Raw genomic sequence first — 21,633 nt, forward strand, 5'->3', positions numbered from 1 at the left:
CATGCCTAACTAAAAACATCACTGGCATGCATTTTGAGGCAAAACAAAGGGCACTGATGTTTTTTAAGATATGTCAGTGCAAGTTGTTTTTAGTTTGGACAGCTCTTACAATTATTTTAGTCTAGGATTAGTCTTGTCCCTGTCCAGGAAAACGCCCCAAAGTGTTTTTCATATTAAACATATTTTGATGATGTCAGTCTAAATATACATTTATTGTCATAGTGGTTTAAAACCTGCAGAAGTATTTTACATTTATGCTTTTTCGTTTTGCAGATGCTGTTAATTAAAGTACAACTTAAAAAATTTTTAGAAACTGATTTTCCCATTAAACAATTTTGAATTCTGCTACTGTGGAATTTTATTCAGCAAAACTAGATATATTTTAATGATAAAAATTATACATGAACAAACTGTTATTAAAGTCTTTAAATGTGTCAGGAAGAATAGAGCAGGCCTGTCTAAAGTTTTGTTTAAGCTGACAAACTGATCTTGAGAATATGGGGATGTGTTTCCACTTACAAAGATTTTTCTTTTTATACTTCCACACGGTCGTTTCCCACAAGTCCCACGGGATACCATGAAAAGCAGAATGCCACCTTTATGTGTCATTTGAGCTTGATTTTTTGTGTGTGTGTGTGTTTTAGGTGTGTATGAATGGTTGTAATGCTTTGCTGCTTTAAGAAAGGTCCAAAGATCAGGTGTGGTTTTTCGTAATATGATATTGTTCAACTTTCATAAAAACTTCAAACATAGCATCCACATACAAATTTATGCGCGCGCACAAGCATAAGTGTCTATAAAGATTCCATATAAACAAAAAGCATGATGATTTCACTTTTCAGATGTTATATTGTATAATAGCCTGCACTCGGTTGGACTCACTCGGTGATACAGATCTGGAAATTTAATAAAAAGCCACCCAAAACTTGGCATGAAAGAATGAAGAATGCAAAACGACTAAACTTGTATCATTAAACCCATATGCTTTTACAGAAGAAAATATTTTTGTTTTGAGTCACCCCCTGGCAGAGACAAAAAGGGAATGAACAATATACCATAAAGGACTAAACCTGCCATCTTAAAAAACGTAACACAAAACAAGTCTAAATGTAAAATTAAATAAAACGTATAAACAATATGCATATTTTAAAACAATTCATTATTAACTTTATTTTTCATTATGAATAATCATATTTATACACACACAAGTTTATGTATGTTTTTGTGCATTTACATATTTAGCAATGTGTGCCTTATTAAATAATCATTTGAACAGCTTTTAAAATCAGTGACTATAAAACAATATTATTCAAAACACCCAGAATGACAAGCTTACTGTCTCAGTTTGACACAGCAGTTGATTTCCATGTGGTATTAAATGAGGTGTGACCATAGCAGGTGTTTGCAACTGCTTCGTAAGCTTATTTTCATCTGTAAAACAGTTTCTGAAAGACAGGGGGCGCTTTCATTCTTGCCCTTTGCATACCATACATAAATTTGATAAACACATATATTTACAGAAGGACAATATGAATGGGCGTAGATAAAATCTGATAACAGACCGGTCATACCACAGATACATTTTGTAAATCTTGTAACATCTACCATAGGCTATTTCTATTCCAGCATCGGCAAAAAATAACTCATTGTCTGATGTTGCTAACATGTACTAATTTGACCTTTACATTCTGATAATTTCTCGTTTTTAGCTGTTATTATACGTTTTTTTTCCCTAAAGTATTCAACAGTTGCGTCTATTTCTGGCCTCCCTTGGTTTCCCGCCTGGCTGACGTCAGCATAAAGTTATTTTCATGAATGGAGGGGGCGGTCACGAGGAGCCGGTGACGTCAGTGCTTGCGGAAGCACAGAGTGGAATGTTGATACATTGTTGTTGTTTTGTAGTTAATTTAGTTCAGGGAAACACATCGCGTCGATTGCAGGACGCGTACTCCGACCGAGACCGGACTCGAGCCGTCGATCCCAGGACACTTCACTGACATTCTACGCATTCCCGACAAAAATTCCGCGTTCACAAGGTAAAGTGTGCGAGCTTTTCTGGGAGATGTTTTGAAATTCCTGTTGAAATTGCTGATGTTCTCACGGTGACCGATAAGACTTCAGGCTGAACGTAACATTCATGTTGTCGATCTAAGCGCAATTTAAATACACTTTTCTTTAATATGATAAAGTTTAATATTAAACTTTACTTGATGTGGGAAAGAAGTATACGCGTTATGTAGTAATCCGCGGAGCATTTGATTGTAAAAACAATGTATCGCGCGGACACGTGTTAAATTTTTCAACTTGACAACAGGATTATTACAAACACCGAATCTTGTTTTCTGCTTGTGTATAAATTGTAACTTTCATGTGTACACATGTAGCCCATATAATAAAGTTTAAAACAATTTTATTTTAAATTGAAGTTTGATACATTTTAAAGGGGAAACGTAGGCAGGTCGATGGTTGACAGGACACTTTCAAACAAGTAAACTGCGGCGCCTCGTCTTATTTTTAGAGACGTTTAGCAATACGATTTTAACCTTTTAACGTTTTTTTAACTGGGGGTAATTTCAAAAGAATTAATATTACGACATGAAGAAAACACGTGGTGTGCATTTGGGAATTCTGGGACAAAGGGCACTGTGTGTGCGGTGAAAGAAACGCCAGGACATCTAACAACTATATTAAAATCCCGACTCATCCCAGCCGCGCGGAAAGAATCAGATACTCGCGCTCTTTAATCAACATGCGGGTTCAAGAATAATGTGACGTTATGTCAAATCCTCCGCGCACGGTGCCGTGAACGCGCACTGTGTTGTGAATACAACCGTGTGTCTTTGTAGAAGGCGCACCTACTCTGTGAAGTTTTTGTTACGCTACTGCAAAAGTGATTAGAGCTCAAAATAAAATATTGTAATTATATAGCAAAAGCCTTAATCTCTACCAAACCCTACGATAAATAAGACTTTATTATTTATGTAAACTCAAGAATACAATACAACTGTTTCCTATTGTTTTATGAAGAGCAATTAAAAATGACAGGGAATGCGATGTATATTACTTTGTGTTGTGTAGGTGATTAGAAATATTTAAGAAGTGAACAATGATTTTGTCCACTATATTCTGGCAGGTTAACACTACAGCTACGCCCTCACAGGAACAATGAGTCATAACTGGATAATGTGATTCATTTCCACAATGGATGATCAAATAACTGTCCTGAACCAATATAAAGTGATAAAACTAAATTAAACCGAAGCCTTTGCATTATTAGAGGAGTCCAATTTAGTTTAGTATCTTTAAAGAGAATTTAAATTAAACAATATTTGGTATGAATCGTAAACATCTAAGGCAGTGGTTCTCAAACTGGGGCCCGGGGCGGCCAGGGGGGCCGCAAGATGGTGCCAGGGGGGCCCCAGTTTTATGACATTTTTATAAAATACACTACTTTGTATAATTTAATGTTTTGTTTAATTAAAATGAAAAGTTTTAGAACTGTTTTTGTCATAAATTTTCTTTGGGGGGCCGCGAAGGAATGCACTTTACACAAAGGGGGTCGCACGCTGAAAAGTTTGAGAACCACTGATCTAAGGTAAGTATTAAAAAGCCTGCCATCCATTTGTGAGGGGCCAGTTTAGACCACTTAGTAAGTTGGCTTTGTTTTTTAAGAGTCAGCAGAAGATCGAGTGTTGATGCTGTCTGCTAGATCAGCAGCAGGCTTTGACTTGGAACAGACTGAGGGTAACTGTATTGGTTGGAATGCCTGTCAATGCTCAGCCAGTTGCTCGGTCGAAATAAAATCGGGTCTCCATTTGATTTTAGTCTGAATAACTTCTTTCTGCATGTCTGAGGTGAGATATGCATTCTCTCATGACCTTTGTCCCATGGCTTGGAAAATTTCGAAGGTGGGCAACTTTATCATGCGTCTTTATTTATACTGTATGTGGGGTTGTTTGACCTTGTCTGAGGACTTGTCTGACTCAGATTTGCTGAGGTATCTGTGGTGATAGCCTCCTACAACTAGTACGTTGTCTATTTGCTCCATTTAGAAATCCAGGGGAAGTGCACGCACTGCACTGTCATAAGACACACTCGTGGGATGGTCACTAGTAGGAGCAGGCATTTGTGCCCTGTCACTAAGCAATGCCCTGTGAGTAAACATACTTAGATCAGCAGTGTTGGTGTTTCGCTAGTCACATGTCAGGGTTACATCTGGTTTCCGAAGCTTATCATGGTAGTATCAAGTAACTTGCACCTCTAAACATAGCATAATACAAACTCAGTGGCAAATAAAGCAACGGTTTGAATGGCGTATTTGGAGAAGTGGAACTCTTACAGTACTCTTTGTGGTTAGATCAGTGGGTCTTGAAAGTGAATGAGACAGGGGTAGTTTGTGAGTTTGACTCAAAATGAAACGCGGGGGAACTCCAAACCCAACTCTTGCGACAAGCGCGCCTGCTTTGTTCTGTTTAAGCATCACATTTTTACCTAGGTTGTGATAATTTCACCAGTCTTCATTAAAGGATTAGTCCATTTTCTTAAAAAAATCCAAACAATTTACTCACCACCGTGTCATCCAAAATGTTGATGTCTTTCTTTGTTCAGTCGAGAAGAAATTATGTTTTTTGAAGAAAACATTCCAGGATTTTTCTAATTTTAATGGACTTTAATGGACCCCAACACGTAACAGTTTAAAATTGCATTTTCAACGGAGTTTCAAAGGACTCAAAATGATCCCAAACGAGGCATAAGGGTCCTACAAATAGCGAAACGATTGTCACTTTTGACAAGAAAAATAAAAAATATGCACTTTTAAACTACAACTTTTCGCTATCTCCGGTCCTGTGACGCACCAGCGCAACCTCACGTAATTGCATATTGCCGAGTAAGGTAATATGTTACATATATGAAGCGCACATTTGCGGACCATTTTAAAACAATAAACTGACACAAAGACATTAATTGGTATCATTCGACAAACAACAACGTCAGAACGGTCCTCTTTCTCCACACTTAGTTTCGCATACGTCATCCGTGACGCGTCACAGGACCGGAGATAGACGAGAAGTTGCAGTCTAAAAGTACACATTTTTTATTATCCTTATTCCTCTGAAACTCCGTTAAAACTGCAATTTCAAACTGCATTAAAACTGTTAAGTGTTGGGGTCCATCAAAGTCCACTAAAACGAGAAAAATCCTGGAATGCCTTCCCCAAAAAACACAATTTCCTCCAGACCGAACAAAGACATCAACATTTTGGATGACATTGTGGTGAGTAAATTATCTGAATCTTATTTTTTTAAGAAAATCGACTAATCCTTTAAAGTCTTATTGATTCAAAGTGGTCTTCAAATAAAACATTATGATGTCTATCTACGTATACATTACAATTTTGAACACTGTGAAAACCCAGCTAAAGTCATATTTTAGTGATTTACTGTTTTCTACATGATATCATCTAGGTATGCATAACGATTAATCGCTATTAATCTATAGCAGAATAAAAGTTTTTGTTTACATCATATATGTGTGTGTGAACTGTGTATAATAAATATGTATTTATAAAAATACACACATGCATGTATAATTTTAAAAATATATATTAATACTTATATATAATATAAATTATACATAAATATACAAATGTATGTAAACATTTCTCAAATATATACATGCATGTGTGTGCATTTATCTATACAAAGGTATTAAACACAGTTCACACACACATATATGATGTAAACAAAACGTTTATTTTGCTATAGATTAATCGTGATTAATTGTTATGCATCCCTAATATCATCATGTAATATAAGAACATTATGTGAAAGAATAACCTTGATATCTTAAATATTGACTTAATGTCAAAGTTTGAAATTAATGTAAAATGACTTTAGCCTGGATTTCACAGACAGGGTCAAACATAGTAAAAACTTGTTGTTATTGTTGTATATTGTATAAGCATAAGCCTTAGTAAAAGCTTATGGGGTGTCTGCACCACAAAACTGCACCCTGCCCTTTTTCTACTGCCCTTCGCTGGTTTCTGAAATGTAGAGGAGTGACCTCACCGCACTGTCGTCAGGTCTGTGGAAGAGCTGTCTGGTACTTATTTCTCAAGAGCTCATTTGGATGTTTTGATTCTGTGTTGCACAATCCTCATGTCTGTCATGTTTGATGAAGACTATTAGTTAAACTTTAAATGTTTGATCACGTAAGGGTGGAGTAAGCAAAGCCGATTTTACATCAGAGATGTGTAAAAATGAGGGCTGGGTGATCACATTTATTTCAGAATAATTGTACCTCTGTACTTATTAACCACGTTGCAGTTCTTGTCATAAGAACTGGATGGGTTTGCCTTTGCTTAGCGCATACTTGACATTCCTCCGAATCCCTGTGTCCCCAGGTGGAAAGCAGCTTCACAGTTATAGCTGCAGTCCGCAGAACGTTCCGGCGGTTCCGCTAACCGTTCCCAAGGTTCCACATACTTTTCCTTCCGCCCCACGGAACAACAGGATTTTCCAGGAAACGTCAGTTCGGGAGGGCGTGATTCCCTACCGATCGTTTTCGCTCTTACCAGTAAACAGCATGACTCACGGCTCTGCTATGCTCTCCATTTCCTTTACATAATATCCCTGTGAAAGAGACATTACGCTCTGGAATACAGTGGGCTGGGACCAAAGGGGAAGGAGCTCTCCATCTCCCTGTGGAAAAACAGAGCCGAGTCTCTGAACGAAGCTTTCTGTGGCTCACGTAGCGGCTGGCCGTGAAGTGGCACGTTTGTTATGTGCTGAGCCCAAACTGTTTAACCAGTGGAGTAAAAGAAGAAAACAAACAACACGGATAACCCAATGCTCCGTTTTGAAACGCAAGAAAGCTCGGCTTTGAAGTGTTGTTTGGGTTTGCAAACACCCTTGGCCTTGACTAAATTAACAACTTTACAAGGGGTAAAACAAGGGAATCTCACATTCTCACATGTGCTAACATGGCAACGGTGGCGTCAAATTCCGTAAGATGGGAGGTACTTTGTGGGTTGTTTCTCAGAAAGTTTACAATCTCAAGGTTCAAATATGCAGTAACCCTGTCGTATTGCTCAGGGAGCCTAAAAAGAACGTCATCCCCTTAAGTGCTGAAGCCCGCAGTACTTAGTAAACATAATTTGTGCGTGCCAGAGGTTTGGTAATGATCCGCCTTGGTTGTTTTATTGGGATCAGATGTTACGTAAGCTATTACTTGTAATGTAAGTGATATGACGCTAAGACTTGTTGTAGTTTGCATCATGGTTTGTAATAAATGGAAAACTTCACAATATTTGGCTGAACAACTTGACGGGACAATCCTTTCCGCTTTACTCAAAAGGCCAATTTATTGAATTTACAGCTGATCAGTTTCAGTGTTTCCCAACTCCTCACGTATCCCCACCCAGCATGTTTTAGATGTCTTGTATAAAACTCTTATCAGCCTCTAAAATATGTGTTTTCGTGGCGTCGTACAGGCTTACAGGTGTATGACATCAAAGGACTGCAAGAGCGATTTATGATTTCTTGAGTCGCTCTCGCGGCTTTGATGTCATCCGTCTGACGGTTCTTATGGCACTGCATGAAGTCAAGCACAATTAATGTCTCACTATTAAACAGACTAACAATCTGATGAGCTGAATCAGGTGTTTTACTGTATATAGGGAGACGTCTAAACATTCTGGGATGAGTACGCAAGGACTGGAGTTGGGAAAACATTGATCTATTTTATGAAAGAAGATGTAAAGGTTAAAGTTGATACTATGTGTGGGTTTAGCAACATCACCAACATCTCTATGATACCACTGGCATGTCTGAACAGCCTCAGCTGGGGATTACATGAATACTTTCAGTTCTTCTTGCGCTCACACACTTTCAATACAGCAGTGTTAATCAGGGATAAAGTTGTGTAAACCAAGCCATGGTAAATGTTTATTCAGTCTGTGAATATGTTTAAGAACTAGGCAACATTGCCTCAGGCAAAGGTTTGTAGTTTTTCACAGTATTGTTATTGTTGAGTCTTAGCTTGGCCGGATAAAGGAACCTTTATCTCTGTCTTATGAGGTAATCATACATCTCGCCTCACCACCACATAGCATTTACAAGCACATTTATCACGCTCAGCATAAAGTACAAAGCTTGTAGGACAAAAAGGAGAGCTCGCTATAATAAGCATCTAGTGAATGAATGAACTTTGTCAAAAAGTAGGCCTACACACACTTTTTTGTTGCTGCGTTTTTCTAAATGTACTCTGTCAAGTTGCTATGAATTAATGTATTCAACATCCTTATGAACGCTTAAGCCTACGGTATACTGGGGCTATCCGCGTATGTGCGCCGTACGCATGACGTCATTTTCGTCATCAGGAGGGTCCGGGTTAATCTGCGCGCACTAGTGTTGGGCCCCATTGTGAGATCGTCCTATCGTCAGCCTGTGAGATTGCCGGTACACAATAGTATCGGGGGGCGGGGCAGTAGTTTACTCATTTATTTATTTGTTTATTTTTACTTTTTATGACAAGTCACTTGATTGATGGACAAAAATGAAGCAAGGGCAACAGTGTCATGACCGCAACCTTCTTAAAACTGATGCCATTAATTCGAAATTTCCTGTGTGCCAGGGAGTGGGAACAACAAACTCACTGGTTTTAACCCTCTGCGCGCTAACAACCTCTGTAGTTCAAGGAAATGTCACAGCCACGCGTATTACAAGTTTAGGTGCTAGGAGGAGTCCATGTCACGCGCATTCAGGTCCGAGCATTGAGTCCATGTGCATGCGAGAAGGAATCAGCGTGCATAACAAGCTCTCTCGCGCAAAGTGAAGCCCACTAACCCTCTCATGCGAGGAAAAGTACGCAATGCACAAGTTAATGTGAAACTATGATGATGATAACCATCAGCAACTATGGTCATGAAAGCCCCCTTTAAGCGATATGTCTGACGATCGTCAATACACGATGCTATCGTTTATCGACGCAACGCTAGCGTGCACCGTCCGCTTGCAGCCCAAAATTTTTGACCGTTTGGACAGTATGCGTACAACAGCGCATGCAGAAATTTAAAAAAACATTTGAACAGGAGAGTCCACTAGGTGCCAATATACACAGTAGGCTACAATACAATTATCCAAGAAGAGTGTGGACGATTGATACCAATAAGTAGCCTGGGTGCCAGCCGATCTTAGCCCCGCCCACAAGAATGTGAAAACGGGAAGATCGGTCTGGCGTTTCTCCGTTGAGGAGCTACTATGCTTGGACAAATGCTGGTCGAACCAATCAAATTGTGCGGGCGGGCTTTATACGATGATGGACAGATAATCAACAGTAACGTAATGAACCACGTCACCAAAGAGCGCGTGTGTTGAATGGCTGCCGCTGTAGAGTTCAGATGTGTGGATTCTGACATTGAGTCTGTTCTAAAAGCTATCGACAGAGCATTGATTTTAAAAGAGGAACAGAGAAACGCGAGCAGGGCATTTGTTGATGTTTTTGCCGTCCTTCCTATTCGGCAAAAGTTGGTCGCAACTGAAATGGCTAACGTTATCACGGCGATGCAGCTCAGCATGCACGACGAGATGGATATAATTAGCGGTCGTTGCCAGCTTCTTTTCGGAAGCCCGGAATCGTGGTTGCTGAATAAGTGAGGGACATGCTAGGCTCCAATATTTTCAAGCAAACGTAATGGGTATTGTCGTGGATGAAGTTCACCTAACGTACAAATGGTAAGAGATAGTCTTACTCTATGACTTAGTAAATACTTCATGTTGTGATATAAACGAAATGTTGTAAACATAATAGGTGTTGATGTACATTCGCTAACTCGGTGTAATCACAATGTTAGTGTCATTGTTGCGAAATAACTAGCAGTTCGGTCAGGCTGTAAAAGACGTAACGTACGTCACACACTCCGTTGCTCTGATTGGTCGTAGGGCTATCCAATTGAGTGCAGAGGCATTTTTCGGTTGAGACACGCCTCATAATTATAGCTCAATGGAGCGGTATCAGACTCAAATTCTGACTAGAATTGAGTATGACAACGTCAGGCTAACCAATAAGCCCCTTAATCAAAGAATCGAAAGAACACAATAGACGGCGAGTTTGCTGAGCGTTTGTGACTGGAGATCCAAAAAAAATCCACATTTCTATAACTCTTGTTTAAGAGAATACAAAGACATATTCCGAGTTGCAAATTCTTGGAAAGAAATAAGCCAGAATCTGGGAAAAGATTCATTGTATTGCCATCAACACTGGAAAAATCTATGGGACAGTTATGTGAAGTCCTCTAAAAAACTGTAGGAAAGGAGCGGTGATCCCAGTGGAATCTTCTGAATGTTGTTTGCAATGCAGTAGCACCTTTTCTTTATTTTCTTCTATCCTGATTTTGTGCATGTCCTGTACACTGACCGACTCTGGGCTGCCCTCTGATGGTCAGAAGGGGTATTGCGAAACATTTGAACTGCACATTTTGGAAGCGACGTGGAAAGAAAGTATACCTGGCCCTTTATGGTGTTAGTAGTAGACACTTCTCAATTTATGTCATTGCACTTATTTTACTTATTAAAGTGAATTGTACAAAAACACACAATTAATATAAACAAACAATAAGAAAATCCCACCCCTAATTCAAACGTCACAGGGGCGAAAGCAAATCTTACATAAACGTACGTACAAGTTAAAGTGAGTTAGCCACCTGGTAAAATACATACGAATTGCCATGAGATTGTGTTGCTTTTTGCAATATAGACAGTGGTATTTAAAGGCTCCATGAACCGGATGTCGCAATTGACTTTACTTCCGAGTTGTAATGTATTTCAGAGTGAAACAGAGTATAATGCAAGGAAAATAGTGGGCGTGGCTTGTGTTTTCCACTGTGTTTTATAGAAAACTATGCATTTTATTCAGAACTGGAACTGGCATCAAACTGACAGTTGGAGAGGGCAGAGTTAAAGGATGTCTAAGGGTGCGTGCACACCAAAGCTTTTACGCCCGCTGCCGGGGCATGTTTTCAGTTGATTCCAATGGAAACTGTGTTTTTCAAATAAGCCAGCAGCTAGCGTTTTTTCCGTGCTGAAAACCGGCGCTCGGCGCTGAGCGTCGAGAGTTGAAAGAGATTTAACTTTGGGTGAAAAGCTCCGCTCGTCAATGTCAGTTCTCACACGGCCGTCCAATCACAGTGGAGGCGGGGCGGAACAAGTATAACAACAACCAACCGGCTCACAGCTCAAGTATCACAGCTACCAAAGCGCTCGGCTACAGAAAGCTAGCTGACGTCATCTGAGAATGATCGCCACGAGGGGGCGGAAGGAAATTTTCACATTTTGATTGAAGTTTATGAGGGCACATGAATTGAAAAAAGAACACTGACATGGATAAATAGTTTATAATAAACACTCCAATGTTACATTAAAAAAATAAGTATTGTCAATTTTGATTTCATTGGATCTTTAAGTGAACAGTTGCATTTATTAAGTGTTGTTAATTAGATTTTTCTGTAAAATTTGCCATATAAGTAGCACTAAATATAAAGTAAAGTGAATCTGGTTATATTAAGTTGATTGTAGTCATGATGAATGATCTAGTAGTAAGCACATTATGCGTAGCTCTGTGAATTTAAAGTGGGGCCCCATGCTTTTCTCAGTTTCAGTATGTGTATGGAATGTGGCTTAGTTGTCCACACTTAATGCACTTTCTGTGGCTTTCACGGGGCCCTTCCCTCTTACATAGATTCATTTTTTTTTGGTTTGGCTTCAGACTGTCAAACGTTCAACATCAAAGGCGGCGTTCAATCCAATGACTTGTGCCCAGGAAACCATGAAAACATGGATCTGGCCTTGGGAAATAAGGGTTTTCCTCTCTGTGAGGGCAGAGCAGGAAAGAGGGGCCCCTGTCAGTTCACCCCAGTTCTCTGTGCACATGGGCAGGGGGACCGTCTACTGGAGGAATTTTAAGGAAGTGTGTGTGTATGTGTGTGAAAGAGCTGAAAGGCTGGAGGCCCCATGAATGGAGAGAGAAGGATTTTTTTTACTTGATTCCATGGTCCTCCTTGGAAAGAAAGACAGGGTGTCCCCTGTCACAGCCATTTTAAAACCAGTCGTGCTGAGCAAAAAGCTCTTCTTGTCAGGGTTGGCCTGGTCTTGTTTGTCACACAGCTTAAGATAACACATGGGAACATTGCAGACTCAATATTTAAAGTTGTTTGCATGGATTGGCCAAAATGAAAAGTCATTTAATCTAATGTTGTTACAATAACCAGACATGCATGCTTACAATTAAATACTGTATATGCTTTTGCTATTTTATTTGTGAATGAACATTGCATAGTTAGCAAGTTAGATTAAAACAAAATGAGTTGAGGGATCGTAAGTGTAGCCCTCACATCAAGGGCCAGATGGTATGAATCAAGTCTTGAGTAATTTTCATGGTGGTATTTGGTTTCAAATGCTTAGTACTATACTCTTTTGTCCTGTCATAACCAAAACATTTAAACCAGCAACTGATGCACATCCGATGTGGTTTACTAAGGCCGAATCAAATGAGTGACTCAGAGTTCACCAATCATGCCATGGTCAGTGAATCTGCTCACTTGTCAGTGATACCGTTACCAAAGAATTCCCACTAAAACAAAACGGACACTTAAAATGGCATGCAGAGGGTTTAGGGCCGGATGACTAGAGAGGAGAAATAAGCTGAGCAAGTTGGAACGTGGGCTATCTTAACTACAAAGATATGTGCTCCGAATGGAATGTATTTTTCATTCCGGAATCAAAGATTAAAAGCCCAAAGGAATAATCCTTCACACGAGACGGTTGCAGGTAAAAGCGTAGCTTGCATTAGAGATTCCACAAGTATTTTGCTTTGTAATGAGTTGTTGCTTTTAAATTTCCACTCAAAATTGTGTCACTGGCAACTGAAGGTTTGTGTCAGCATGCTGCGCTAAATATAACAAGCACAGTTAAATAAGGACATGAAATGAGCCAGGAAAGCCTAGTGTAATAGGATCCAGTCTTTCAGTCACAGTTCTAAAGCTGATAAAGAACATTGTCTAAAAGCACAAATATAACAGTGACCGTTTAAGGGAAACTATTCCCGTGTGACAGATTGCCTTCTGGAATGTTCCATTTACTGAACGGCAAAGGCTTGACAACAGCAAAAGTCGATGTTACGTTCTAATTCAAGATGTACGTGTGTGGTCTATACTTTTTATTATGTTTAATGGGAGTAACAATAGTTCAGTAAAATATATTCTCCGTGTTGTTGTGTGTCTTAGTTTCCAATACGGTTATCTGAACATCCTCAAAAGGTATATTTAGTAGCAAGACAATGAAGATTTTGCATAGTCTAAAAAAATTGTTTTTGCTTACAATGAAAAAGCTGTTTTTAACTGGGGTAAGAAAAATGATATAATTCAATATAATGGTATTATAACAAAAGTATTTTTCATAGCCTATTGGAAAATTTTTTAAAGCAAAAACATTACAAAAAAAAATAACAACAACAGAGATTCCGCTTGATATTTCATTTTTTTCTGATTATTGCCCATATTTGGTCTTTTTCCGACGCACCTATTACAAACAGGTGTGCGAGGGTGGTTGTGATTGAAACATCGCTACATTTTGTAAGATTTCTCTAAAATAAACATGGTTATGCCTGTGCTACTTTGTGTTTTAAAGGGGTCATAGCGTGAAAATCAGACTTTTTCCATGTTTAAGTGCTATAATTGGGTTCCCAGTGCTTCTATCAACCTAGAAAATTTGATAAATATCAACTCAGTAACTTTGTTTGGGTTAGCCATTTTCTGCAAGCGTGTGAAAAATTAGGTCTTTCAGATTTTGCCTGTTTTGTGAGGTAGGTAGCAAGGCGAATTACAATAATACCGCCCCCTTTATCTGCATTATCCAACCACAGCACTGAGTGCAGAGAGAAAGAAATAAGTACTTGAAAGCACAATTGAGTTTCAATTACAACAAACCACCATTATTGTGAACAGTGTTTGAATTTCATCCGCTCATTTGCATTTTAAAAGACACCCAAAAACGGCACACTTTTGCTCAGGCCTACAAATTAGCAACTTTAACATGCTATAATAAATTAGCTGTAGAGTATTTTGAGCTAAAACTCCACATACGCACTCTGGGGACACCAAAGATTTATTTTACATCTTTAAAAAAATCTCATAATATGACCCCTTTAAGGCAATATATCTTGTTGTAAGGATAAAACAATAAAAAAGGGCAAGACAACGTTTTTTCAGTATGCAAGTTAGATCACTTTTTAATCATATCAAACTGAAACAGCACCTGACAAGTTTGTGTTTCACTTTTGTTTTCTCAGAAAACTTTTTAGAAACCTAAAAAAAGTTTTTATTCTAGTACGATCTTTTCTATTATAAATATTAATTTGTTTTAATGTTGAGTTTTAATGCTACAGAGGGTCTGCTTTGAGTCTTTGCTAGATTTCATTTTAAAAGCTGTCTCCTTGTGTGCTAAACGTATGAATGAAGCTTGTTTACCATTTTTTTCTGGTCATGTGACACGTTCTTCCCACACCCATGGGTCTCCATAGCAACAGCATCGAGTAGACTTCACGCGTATGCTACCGCTATGGGACGCATGTTGAGTGTGTCTTATGCACCGCAACGGTTTTTTATTTGGCAATGGCGGGAGTCACGAGCTCAAACGTACAGAATGGCTTATATAAATATAGCGCAGCAGCATAAATAGCCTGACGTGAACTCCTCAGAGAGATCAGACAAAGCCTCGTGCTGAGTGTTGTTGACCCGCTGCTATTATTGCGCTCTTGTAACCTGGCGTGGTCAGGTTCGTGCGCTCTGCATACCGATCGGCGTATGTCATCAAAGTACCGCGATAGTGATTCGAGAGCTCATTTTCTGACTAGTTCTCACTTTACTTTGATGTCATAGTGCCGGTGGTCTCATCTGCACCACATAAAGTCGAATATGCCTAGAGTCCAGTTAGCTGCAACGTGAGAACGAGGACAGCCAGTAAACCACCCGACTCTTGTCTGACTCAGTATCGAAGCGCCCTCTGCATGGCATTTCTAGTAACTTCATTTAACTCAGCAGTTTCATTGCAATGTGCATGACACAGTTGAGTATAAAGTATTTTTTTGCAAGTGTAAGGTTTATAAATCTTATATGCTTTTTCTGTCATTTTCTTTTAGGCAGATTTCTGAGGAAGTCTGAAAAGCTGCTTGTATGCAGGGCATGACGACTCATTTTAAAGCGAGCAAACCTTTAAAGGTAAGACCATGTTCATAAATATAATTTTTATCTCTAAATGACACGATCTTCACATCCAGGGGCCCTCAAGATGACTTAAAAGTCTTTAAAAAAGACTATTAGAATAAGATAAAACAACAAAAAATTATTTAAAGTTATTTTTGTAACAAATATCCACCTGTCGATTTATGTCGAGCTCTAGTATACTTTCTGAGTGGGGGGGGGGGGGCTTGTAGTGAAAAACCACTTTGTTAATACATTTTCACACAAAGAGTACGGAAAATGCATCCCGTATCGTTTGATTTTTGGTTCATTCACACTGCTAGTGATTTTCTGGGGTCTCCACATGCATTCACACACATACTGTAAAGATCCAATAAAGACACCTGACGTATTTTTTCCATAGCATCTGAAGTTTGCCAATTATCTGTGATTTCTCTCTCGAGAAACCAAACGTGCGCATTTTAGTTTATGACAAGATCATAATGCTGGTGAATAATCTCAGCTTCAGCGCAGATAATGATGAGCTCTGTGATCTCTGCTTCAGTCCATTTCTCGTCGTGAATGTTGATCTGCATTTAAATTCCTGTGTCAAAGAACCAAAGCACACAGTGAGGGAAATAAGCATTTGAACACCCTGCTATTTTGCAAGTTCTCCCACTAAGAAATCATGGAGGGGTCTGAAATTGTAAAAAAATAGCAGGGTGTTCAAATACTTATTTTCCTCACTGTAACTTCTGTTTGCAATGACACGGGCGTCCTCACTACGACACGCCTCTTACAGCATTGTTTCTGCGTTATGTTACGGCAATGTTACTAGGTCCGCTTTAAACGAGCGATCCCAGAACATTTATGAGACGTGTTTGCGTTCACACAGAAGCCTCTCAATTTCACGGAAAGTGTCTGTGAATGAGGTTTTAGATGATTGCATGGTTGATTGTGTATAATGTTGTTTCACTCTGTTTGAATTGACTTTTTTGCATTTTCTACTACGCAGCTAAAGAAGGAGGCGGGTGAGAATGCTCCGGCACTCAGCGATGACGAGCTGGTGGCCATGTCGGTACGGGAGCTCAACCAGCACCTGCGCGGGTTGACCAAGGAAGACGTGGTCCGACTGAAACAGCGCCGTCGCACGCTCAAGAACCGCGGCTACGCCGCCAGCTGCCGCATCAAACGCGTCACCCAGAAGGAAGAGCTCGAACGGCAAAAAATAGAGCTGCAACACGAAGTGGACAAGCTGGCCCGTGAAAATGCCAGCATGCGCCTAGAGCTCGAAGCGCTCCGTGCGAAGTACGAGGCCCTGCAATGCTTTGCCAGGACTGTCACCCGAGGGCCTCCTGGTAAGGTGGCCACCACAAGCGTCATCACTATCGTTAAATCTGCCAATCACAGCCCCAGCTCCGCCCCCTTCTCGGCACATTCGTAGTGATGATTGACGGTGCCCACATCACATCCGGCTTTGGACCTAGACTGGCTCCTGACCTACACTGAGGGGCAGTTTAGTGATCAGACAAAAGGGAGGGTGAAGGACTACAACAGGCTGCATCCATTTTTTTCTATTTCTCACTCAAAAAAAAAACACCCATCCAAAACCTTATCTATATTGTCTGTGCACTGTGCTATAAACTCCCGGCACCGGCAGGGCACACCGTCCGTTTTGTCCGCTTCACCTTAGGCTGAGACTTAGCAGAGATGAGCACTTGTTAAAGTGTGACATAGTACTTGATTTAACCTGCCACGGCAGCACTTGTTTCGACAGTTTGGGTGCTTGTGGCATATTGTATGTATATCAGAAACTGGATAACAATATATTGTATCATTATAGCACAGGAACATTGTAATATTGCTAATGATAAGTCCCGAATTAAGTCATGATTTCATCAAGTTAGTTGTTACTATAAAATTACATCAGAGCAGTAAAATGCATCCTGGTCTAAAACTAGAACCAAGGTTCAGAATGGTGATACATGTGCATCAAGAAGCGTTGTATGTTTTTTGATAAATAGAAGGAAATTAACCATCGGAAAATGAGACAATCCTGTCTTAGTGAGCAGTTCATAGGATTTTCAAATAGGAAAAAGGCACTTATTTTACTGTTGAAATACAGTAATACAATGAAGCACTTGCAAAGCAGACTGACGTCGTATGTAAATATTCTAGACGGAAAACGCAAAGTGATCGAGTTTTGAGGGCACTTGATAGTGTTTTTTATATTTTTTACGAGAGGTTGATGATAACGTCCGTTATCTCAAAGATATACCGTTTTTTCTGACCTGTCTCTATACGACACCATAAAATGGTAGGTAATCCATATTGGATATAGCGATAACAGGAGCTGTCTTGGCCAATAAATGCAGTTCAATTATAACCTGTATATTACAGAACTGAGACACAGCCTTAAGAAATAACGTCAGATTTAAGCTCCCGAAAATTCCGTCCAATCAGAAAGCATTCCTACTGCTAAGTCACTCAAGGTGCCACTGCCGGTGTTGGTAACCCTGACTAAATGTATTTTTATTCATTGCAAATATGTTGACTCTTGGGTAAGAACAATCCTGATGCCTTTTATATCTCCATTTAAACAGTGCATCAATTCCAAAAATGTTTCACTAAACTGATCTGTCATAAGAATTAAGATGTCTAAAATCAGGATTGTGTCTTGCGTAAGTGGCTATGACTGTTCCACCACAGCAGAAACAAACAAACAAACCATTAGGGGTCCTGCTATTCTCTTAGCACACTTTTTTATATGTCCACAAGTGTTATACATGACTTTTTATCCCCAATTGCTATCTAGAGCAATGTTTTGCATCAGATTTTCTATGTAGGCCTATGCAGGACATGAAATACATTCAGAGTGGTGTGACCTGAACTGATTTAACTGATTAAGTTTAATGTAATCGTCATTCTGCGGAAAGACACGCATTCGCCCTGAAATCCCCTCTTTCAATTCCTCTATCTCAGTACATAAACTGGGCACACTATGAGTGTTTACAATGAATGGTAGTGTTGGCTCGTAGAGAGGCTATTGTGGATTCTTATTTCGGGATTTTAAAAGCATATAATTTCAGTATTCATCATTTCTACGGCATTGTTTTTGACGATTTGAACGGTCAAACCTCCAGTCAGCATTTCAAACCACGACAAGAACACGTCCTTTTACAGTTACGCGTGATGTGGAGTTCTTTTTAAATGTGACCACATATCCTCTTTTGTTGGATGTAATGGGTTTATAATTGAAGTCCTCGCTTTCCCTTCAGGCCACAAATGCTTTAAAGAGGAGGTAAAAAGCCCAGAAATTTCCCATTTGTCACACTGTGGCCAAATTTTCTGTTCTGCTTGGTTACATTCTTCATTACATAATATTACAATTCTTTGGAATTCTGTTTTTCCCCTTGAAAGGAAGTGTTACCTATCACTTCTTCTTCTTTTTTTATGGAAGTTGTGCGCATTTTCTATTTTCTGTGCAACAAAACGGCTTATTTTGTGCTTTACACTGACATCTTGTGGTGATGTTGTGGCGTTTCTTTATTTGTCAAAAAGCTGATGACAGACACGAGAGCCGCTCTCTCTCTCTTCTATTTCGCTTTACCGTATTAGCTGCCACCAAAGCCATAACCCATGTATGTGCTTTCTGTTAAATCCACTTCATTTATTCCTTTAATTTATATTGTAAATGAAATGACCTCTGGTAGTCAGATCACAATGCCTTAATTCAGACTAATGTAAAGGATGCTTGTTGTTACAGTAATGCCAGTGTTAATTTGGCCAGTTGTAAATGTAATTCTCGAGAAGCAAGATTAGTATTGAAAGAAGGCATTGCTTGTGTCTCTATACCAATATCATCATCATCATCTCATGATCGGCTTGACTGAGGCCTGTTGACATTTCTTTATTTCTAAACAGTACAGTGTGGTAAACGTTCCTCCTAATACAGTTGGATGGTAAAGGTGGTTTCTAAATTAAGTGGGTACTTTTTTCTGTCTTTATTCTGTGTATGCTGTATGTGGCCTTTTGGGCTGAATAGGATAAATTATTCTATATTTTACACATGAATATATATATATAAATATATTTTTCAAAGTATATAATATGCGCTCAGTCAGTCCTTAAAAGCTATCTACCATGAACGCACATAGGAATGTTAACCGATGCTCTTTAAAACACACTTGCCTATTAAAAGTCTCCATGACGTATAAAGTATGCTGCTCCAAATTATTACTTTATATTTGTCAATGTTAAGATGAAACTGTAAGGGGGAAGTAGTACTCATGTTGGTTGTAGTAAAAATAGTGCCTTTAACATTGAGCTTTGTAAGTACTGTATGAATGGGCGTGGTTGTTTTGTTTAACCTAATTTCCATTTGCGACCACGTTTGCCTGTTTGATAGGCCTCTTAGCTGTAATTGTAAATATGGACAACATCAAAAGGCAGCGAAACACATAGGGTTGGATTCATCGTATTCATGATTCTCATTAATCTGCTCGTACTACATTGAACTTTTGATATTTATTTTGATTTTTTTTAACGTCTAAATTATTTTTTATTTACATTTCTTTTGTTTTCTTTCAATGAACTACCCTCATGTACAAATAAAATCATTCTGTTTTTTCCATTCTGGCTGAATATAAGGTGGTAAATTATTCCTGTACAAAGTCTGCAGTGTTTGTTTTGTACTTTTAAATAAAGCTTTTTCTCATGTAATCTGGTTTCGTTCACAAATCATTTTTCAAATAAGGTTTAATAAACAAACTAGAGATGCAAACTAGAAATTTTTCCACACGATTTTCAGTCTGCCGATACCGATAGTTTGGTGGTTATATTAAAGAGCACCACTGGTCTGATTCACCATTTTATATTTCCTTTGGTGTGTAAGTGTTGTATTAGTACATGTTAACGATATGCAAAAGGTACAAACCCCAAAGTACTCGATGACGCGAGTTATAGTCTCCAACTTAAATCTCTTTTATTGGACTGCAACAAACACACGGATTGTAGGCAACAGTTTAATTCCTGGGATTGGTGATGTAGACAAGACCGACATTATCATAACACCTCCCGCTTCGGACTCAGCCGGGTGATTCTCGCGAAATTAGACTTATGAGGTATCATGAAACATTTTGATAAAAAAGTAAGAGTATCAAAGAAGCATACATTTACAAACATCTTTTCATGTACTATTTTGCACATGATTTCAAATGACATAAAAACCAATTTTTTTTCCACATTTAAGGGGAACATTTTTATTACCGTGACTGGATTTTGGTTGTTTGACATGGAAATATTTATAATTAAAAAATCTAAGAAGTAAAAAGCTCCAGTGCATGTTATACTATAAACATTTACAGTAAAGAAAAATGTGGTGATCATTGGTAAATGTAGAGACAATAATAAGGAATATAAATGTCCAAAAAAAAATTCTTATCCTTCCTCAACAATTTAAAATCATTGTTTAAGCCCTGAAAGAACTAAAATTTTCAAAAAAAAAAAAAAAAAATTGTTGGAAGGGACATAATTGACTGTGACACCCAAGATGGCTACCAGGTAAGCAGTTCTTATTTTTTCTCTCCAGATAAAAGTTGAAATTTTGTTTGTCATAGTAGACAACTTTTTAGTTCTCATTACCGAAACATGAGTTTGTAAATGCAAATTTTTAATGTAATATCATGATGCGGTAATGATAATTGATAAATGTAAATAATTTTATAGGAAATATGTTTTAAATCCTCTAAAAATAATGGTTATAGTAAGTTCAGACCTTAATCTTATATGTGCAAAAAAGGCTTCAAGGGCTTTTAAAAATTCTGATGCTGGACATGGATTTCGTAAGAATCACCCAGCCTGTTAGTTAACTCCTGTTAGCATTGCATTGTGAGCAAATCTTTTAATCATGGTAAGGAGCGTCAAATTCCCAGCTGACGTCAGGGCAATCACAATGTACATATTGGCTGGCCAATCAGGGACTCAGAGCTTTTCAAATCCGCACGTTTCATTTTTTTTAAACATAAACCACGCAAACACATTGTATTATACCAAATACACAAAATAACATTGTTTTTTAGCAATGAAATAGGTGCTCTTTACCTAAATTCTGAAGATTATTAAATCATCTTTGGAAACACAGTTTAAGATATTTTACATTTAGTCTGAGAGCCTGTTGACCCCCCATCGAAAATCCACGCACGATACACGGTCCATGTCCAAAAAAGGCAACAAAAACATCATCAAAGTAGTCCATGTGACATCAGTGGCTCAGTTAGAATGTGTTGAAGCATCAAAAATACACTGGGGCAACATGTTTGAGAAGTTTTTTTTTCAAACTTACAGCATGCGTCTCCCTCAGACTGAAAGCGAAGCCCAGGCCCACAAAAAAAAAACAGCTG

At 38.7% G+C, this 21,633-nt stretch overlaps 1 protein-coding gene across 3 annotated transcripts; it reads left to right on the top strand.

The window, feature by feature from the left end:
* Window positions 1-1,833: 1,833 nt before the first annotated feature.
* mafk (v-maf avian musculoaponeurotic fibrosarcoma oncogene homolog K) lies at window positions 1,834-19,954 on the top strand. 3 transcript variants are annotated; one of them, XM_055190477.2, is made up of 3 exons: window positions 1,834-2,036; window positions 15,197-15,271; window positions 16,248-19,954. In XM_055190477.2, the coding sequence occupies exons 2-3, from the start codon at window positions 15,227-15,229 to the stop codon at window positions 16,674-16,676; spliced, it is 474 nt and encodes a 157-aa protein (XP_055046452.1). In that variant the 5' UTR covers window positions 1,834-2,036; window positions 15,197-15,226; the 3' UTR covers window positions 16,677-19,954. The 3 variants fall into 3 exon arrangements, with proteins under 3 accessions (XP_055046452.1, XP_055046443.1, XP_055046456.1); XM_055190468.2 differs by having other exon boundaries at window positions 1,838-2,036; window positions 15,193-15,271; XM_055190481.2 differs by lacking the exon at window positions 1,834-2,036 and adding an exon at window positions 14,644-15,072 and having other exon boundaries at window positions 15,193-15,271.
* The last annotated feature ends 1,679 nt before the right edge of the window (window positions 19,955-21,633 follow it).

This window comes from Misgurnus anguillicaudatus, chromosome 19 (genome assembly GCF_027580225.2).
Source record: "Misgurnus anguillicaudatus chromosome 19, ASM2758022v2, whole genome shotgun sequence".
NCBI classification, from domain to species: Eukaryota; Metazoa; Chordata; class Actinopteri; order Cypriniformes; family Cobitidae; genus Misgurnus; species Misgurnus anguillicaudatus.

Coding starts and splice junctions, on each gene's coding strand:
- mafk (XM_055190477.2), top strand. CDS start 15,227: ATGCAGGGCATGACGACTCATTTTAAAGCGAGCAAACCTTTAAAG. Junction 15,272..16,247: donor AAGCGAGCAAACCTTTAAAG/GTAAGACCATGT, acceptor TCTACTACGCAG/CTAAAGAAGGAGGCGGGTGA.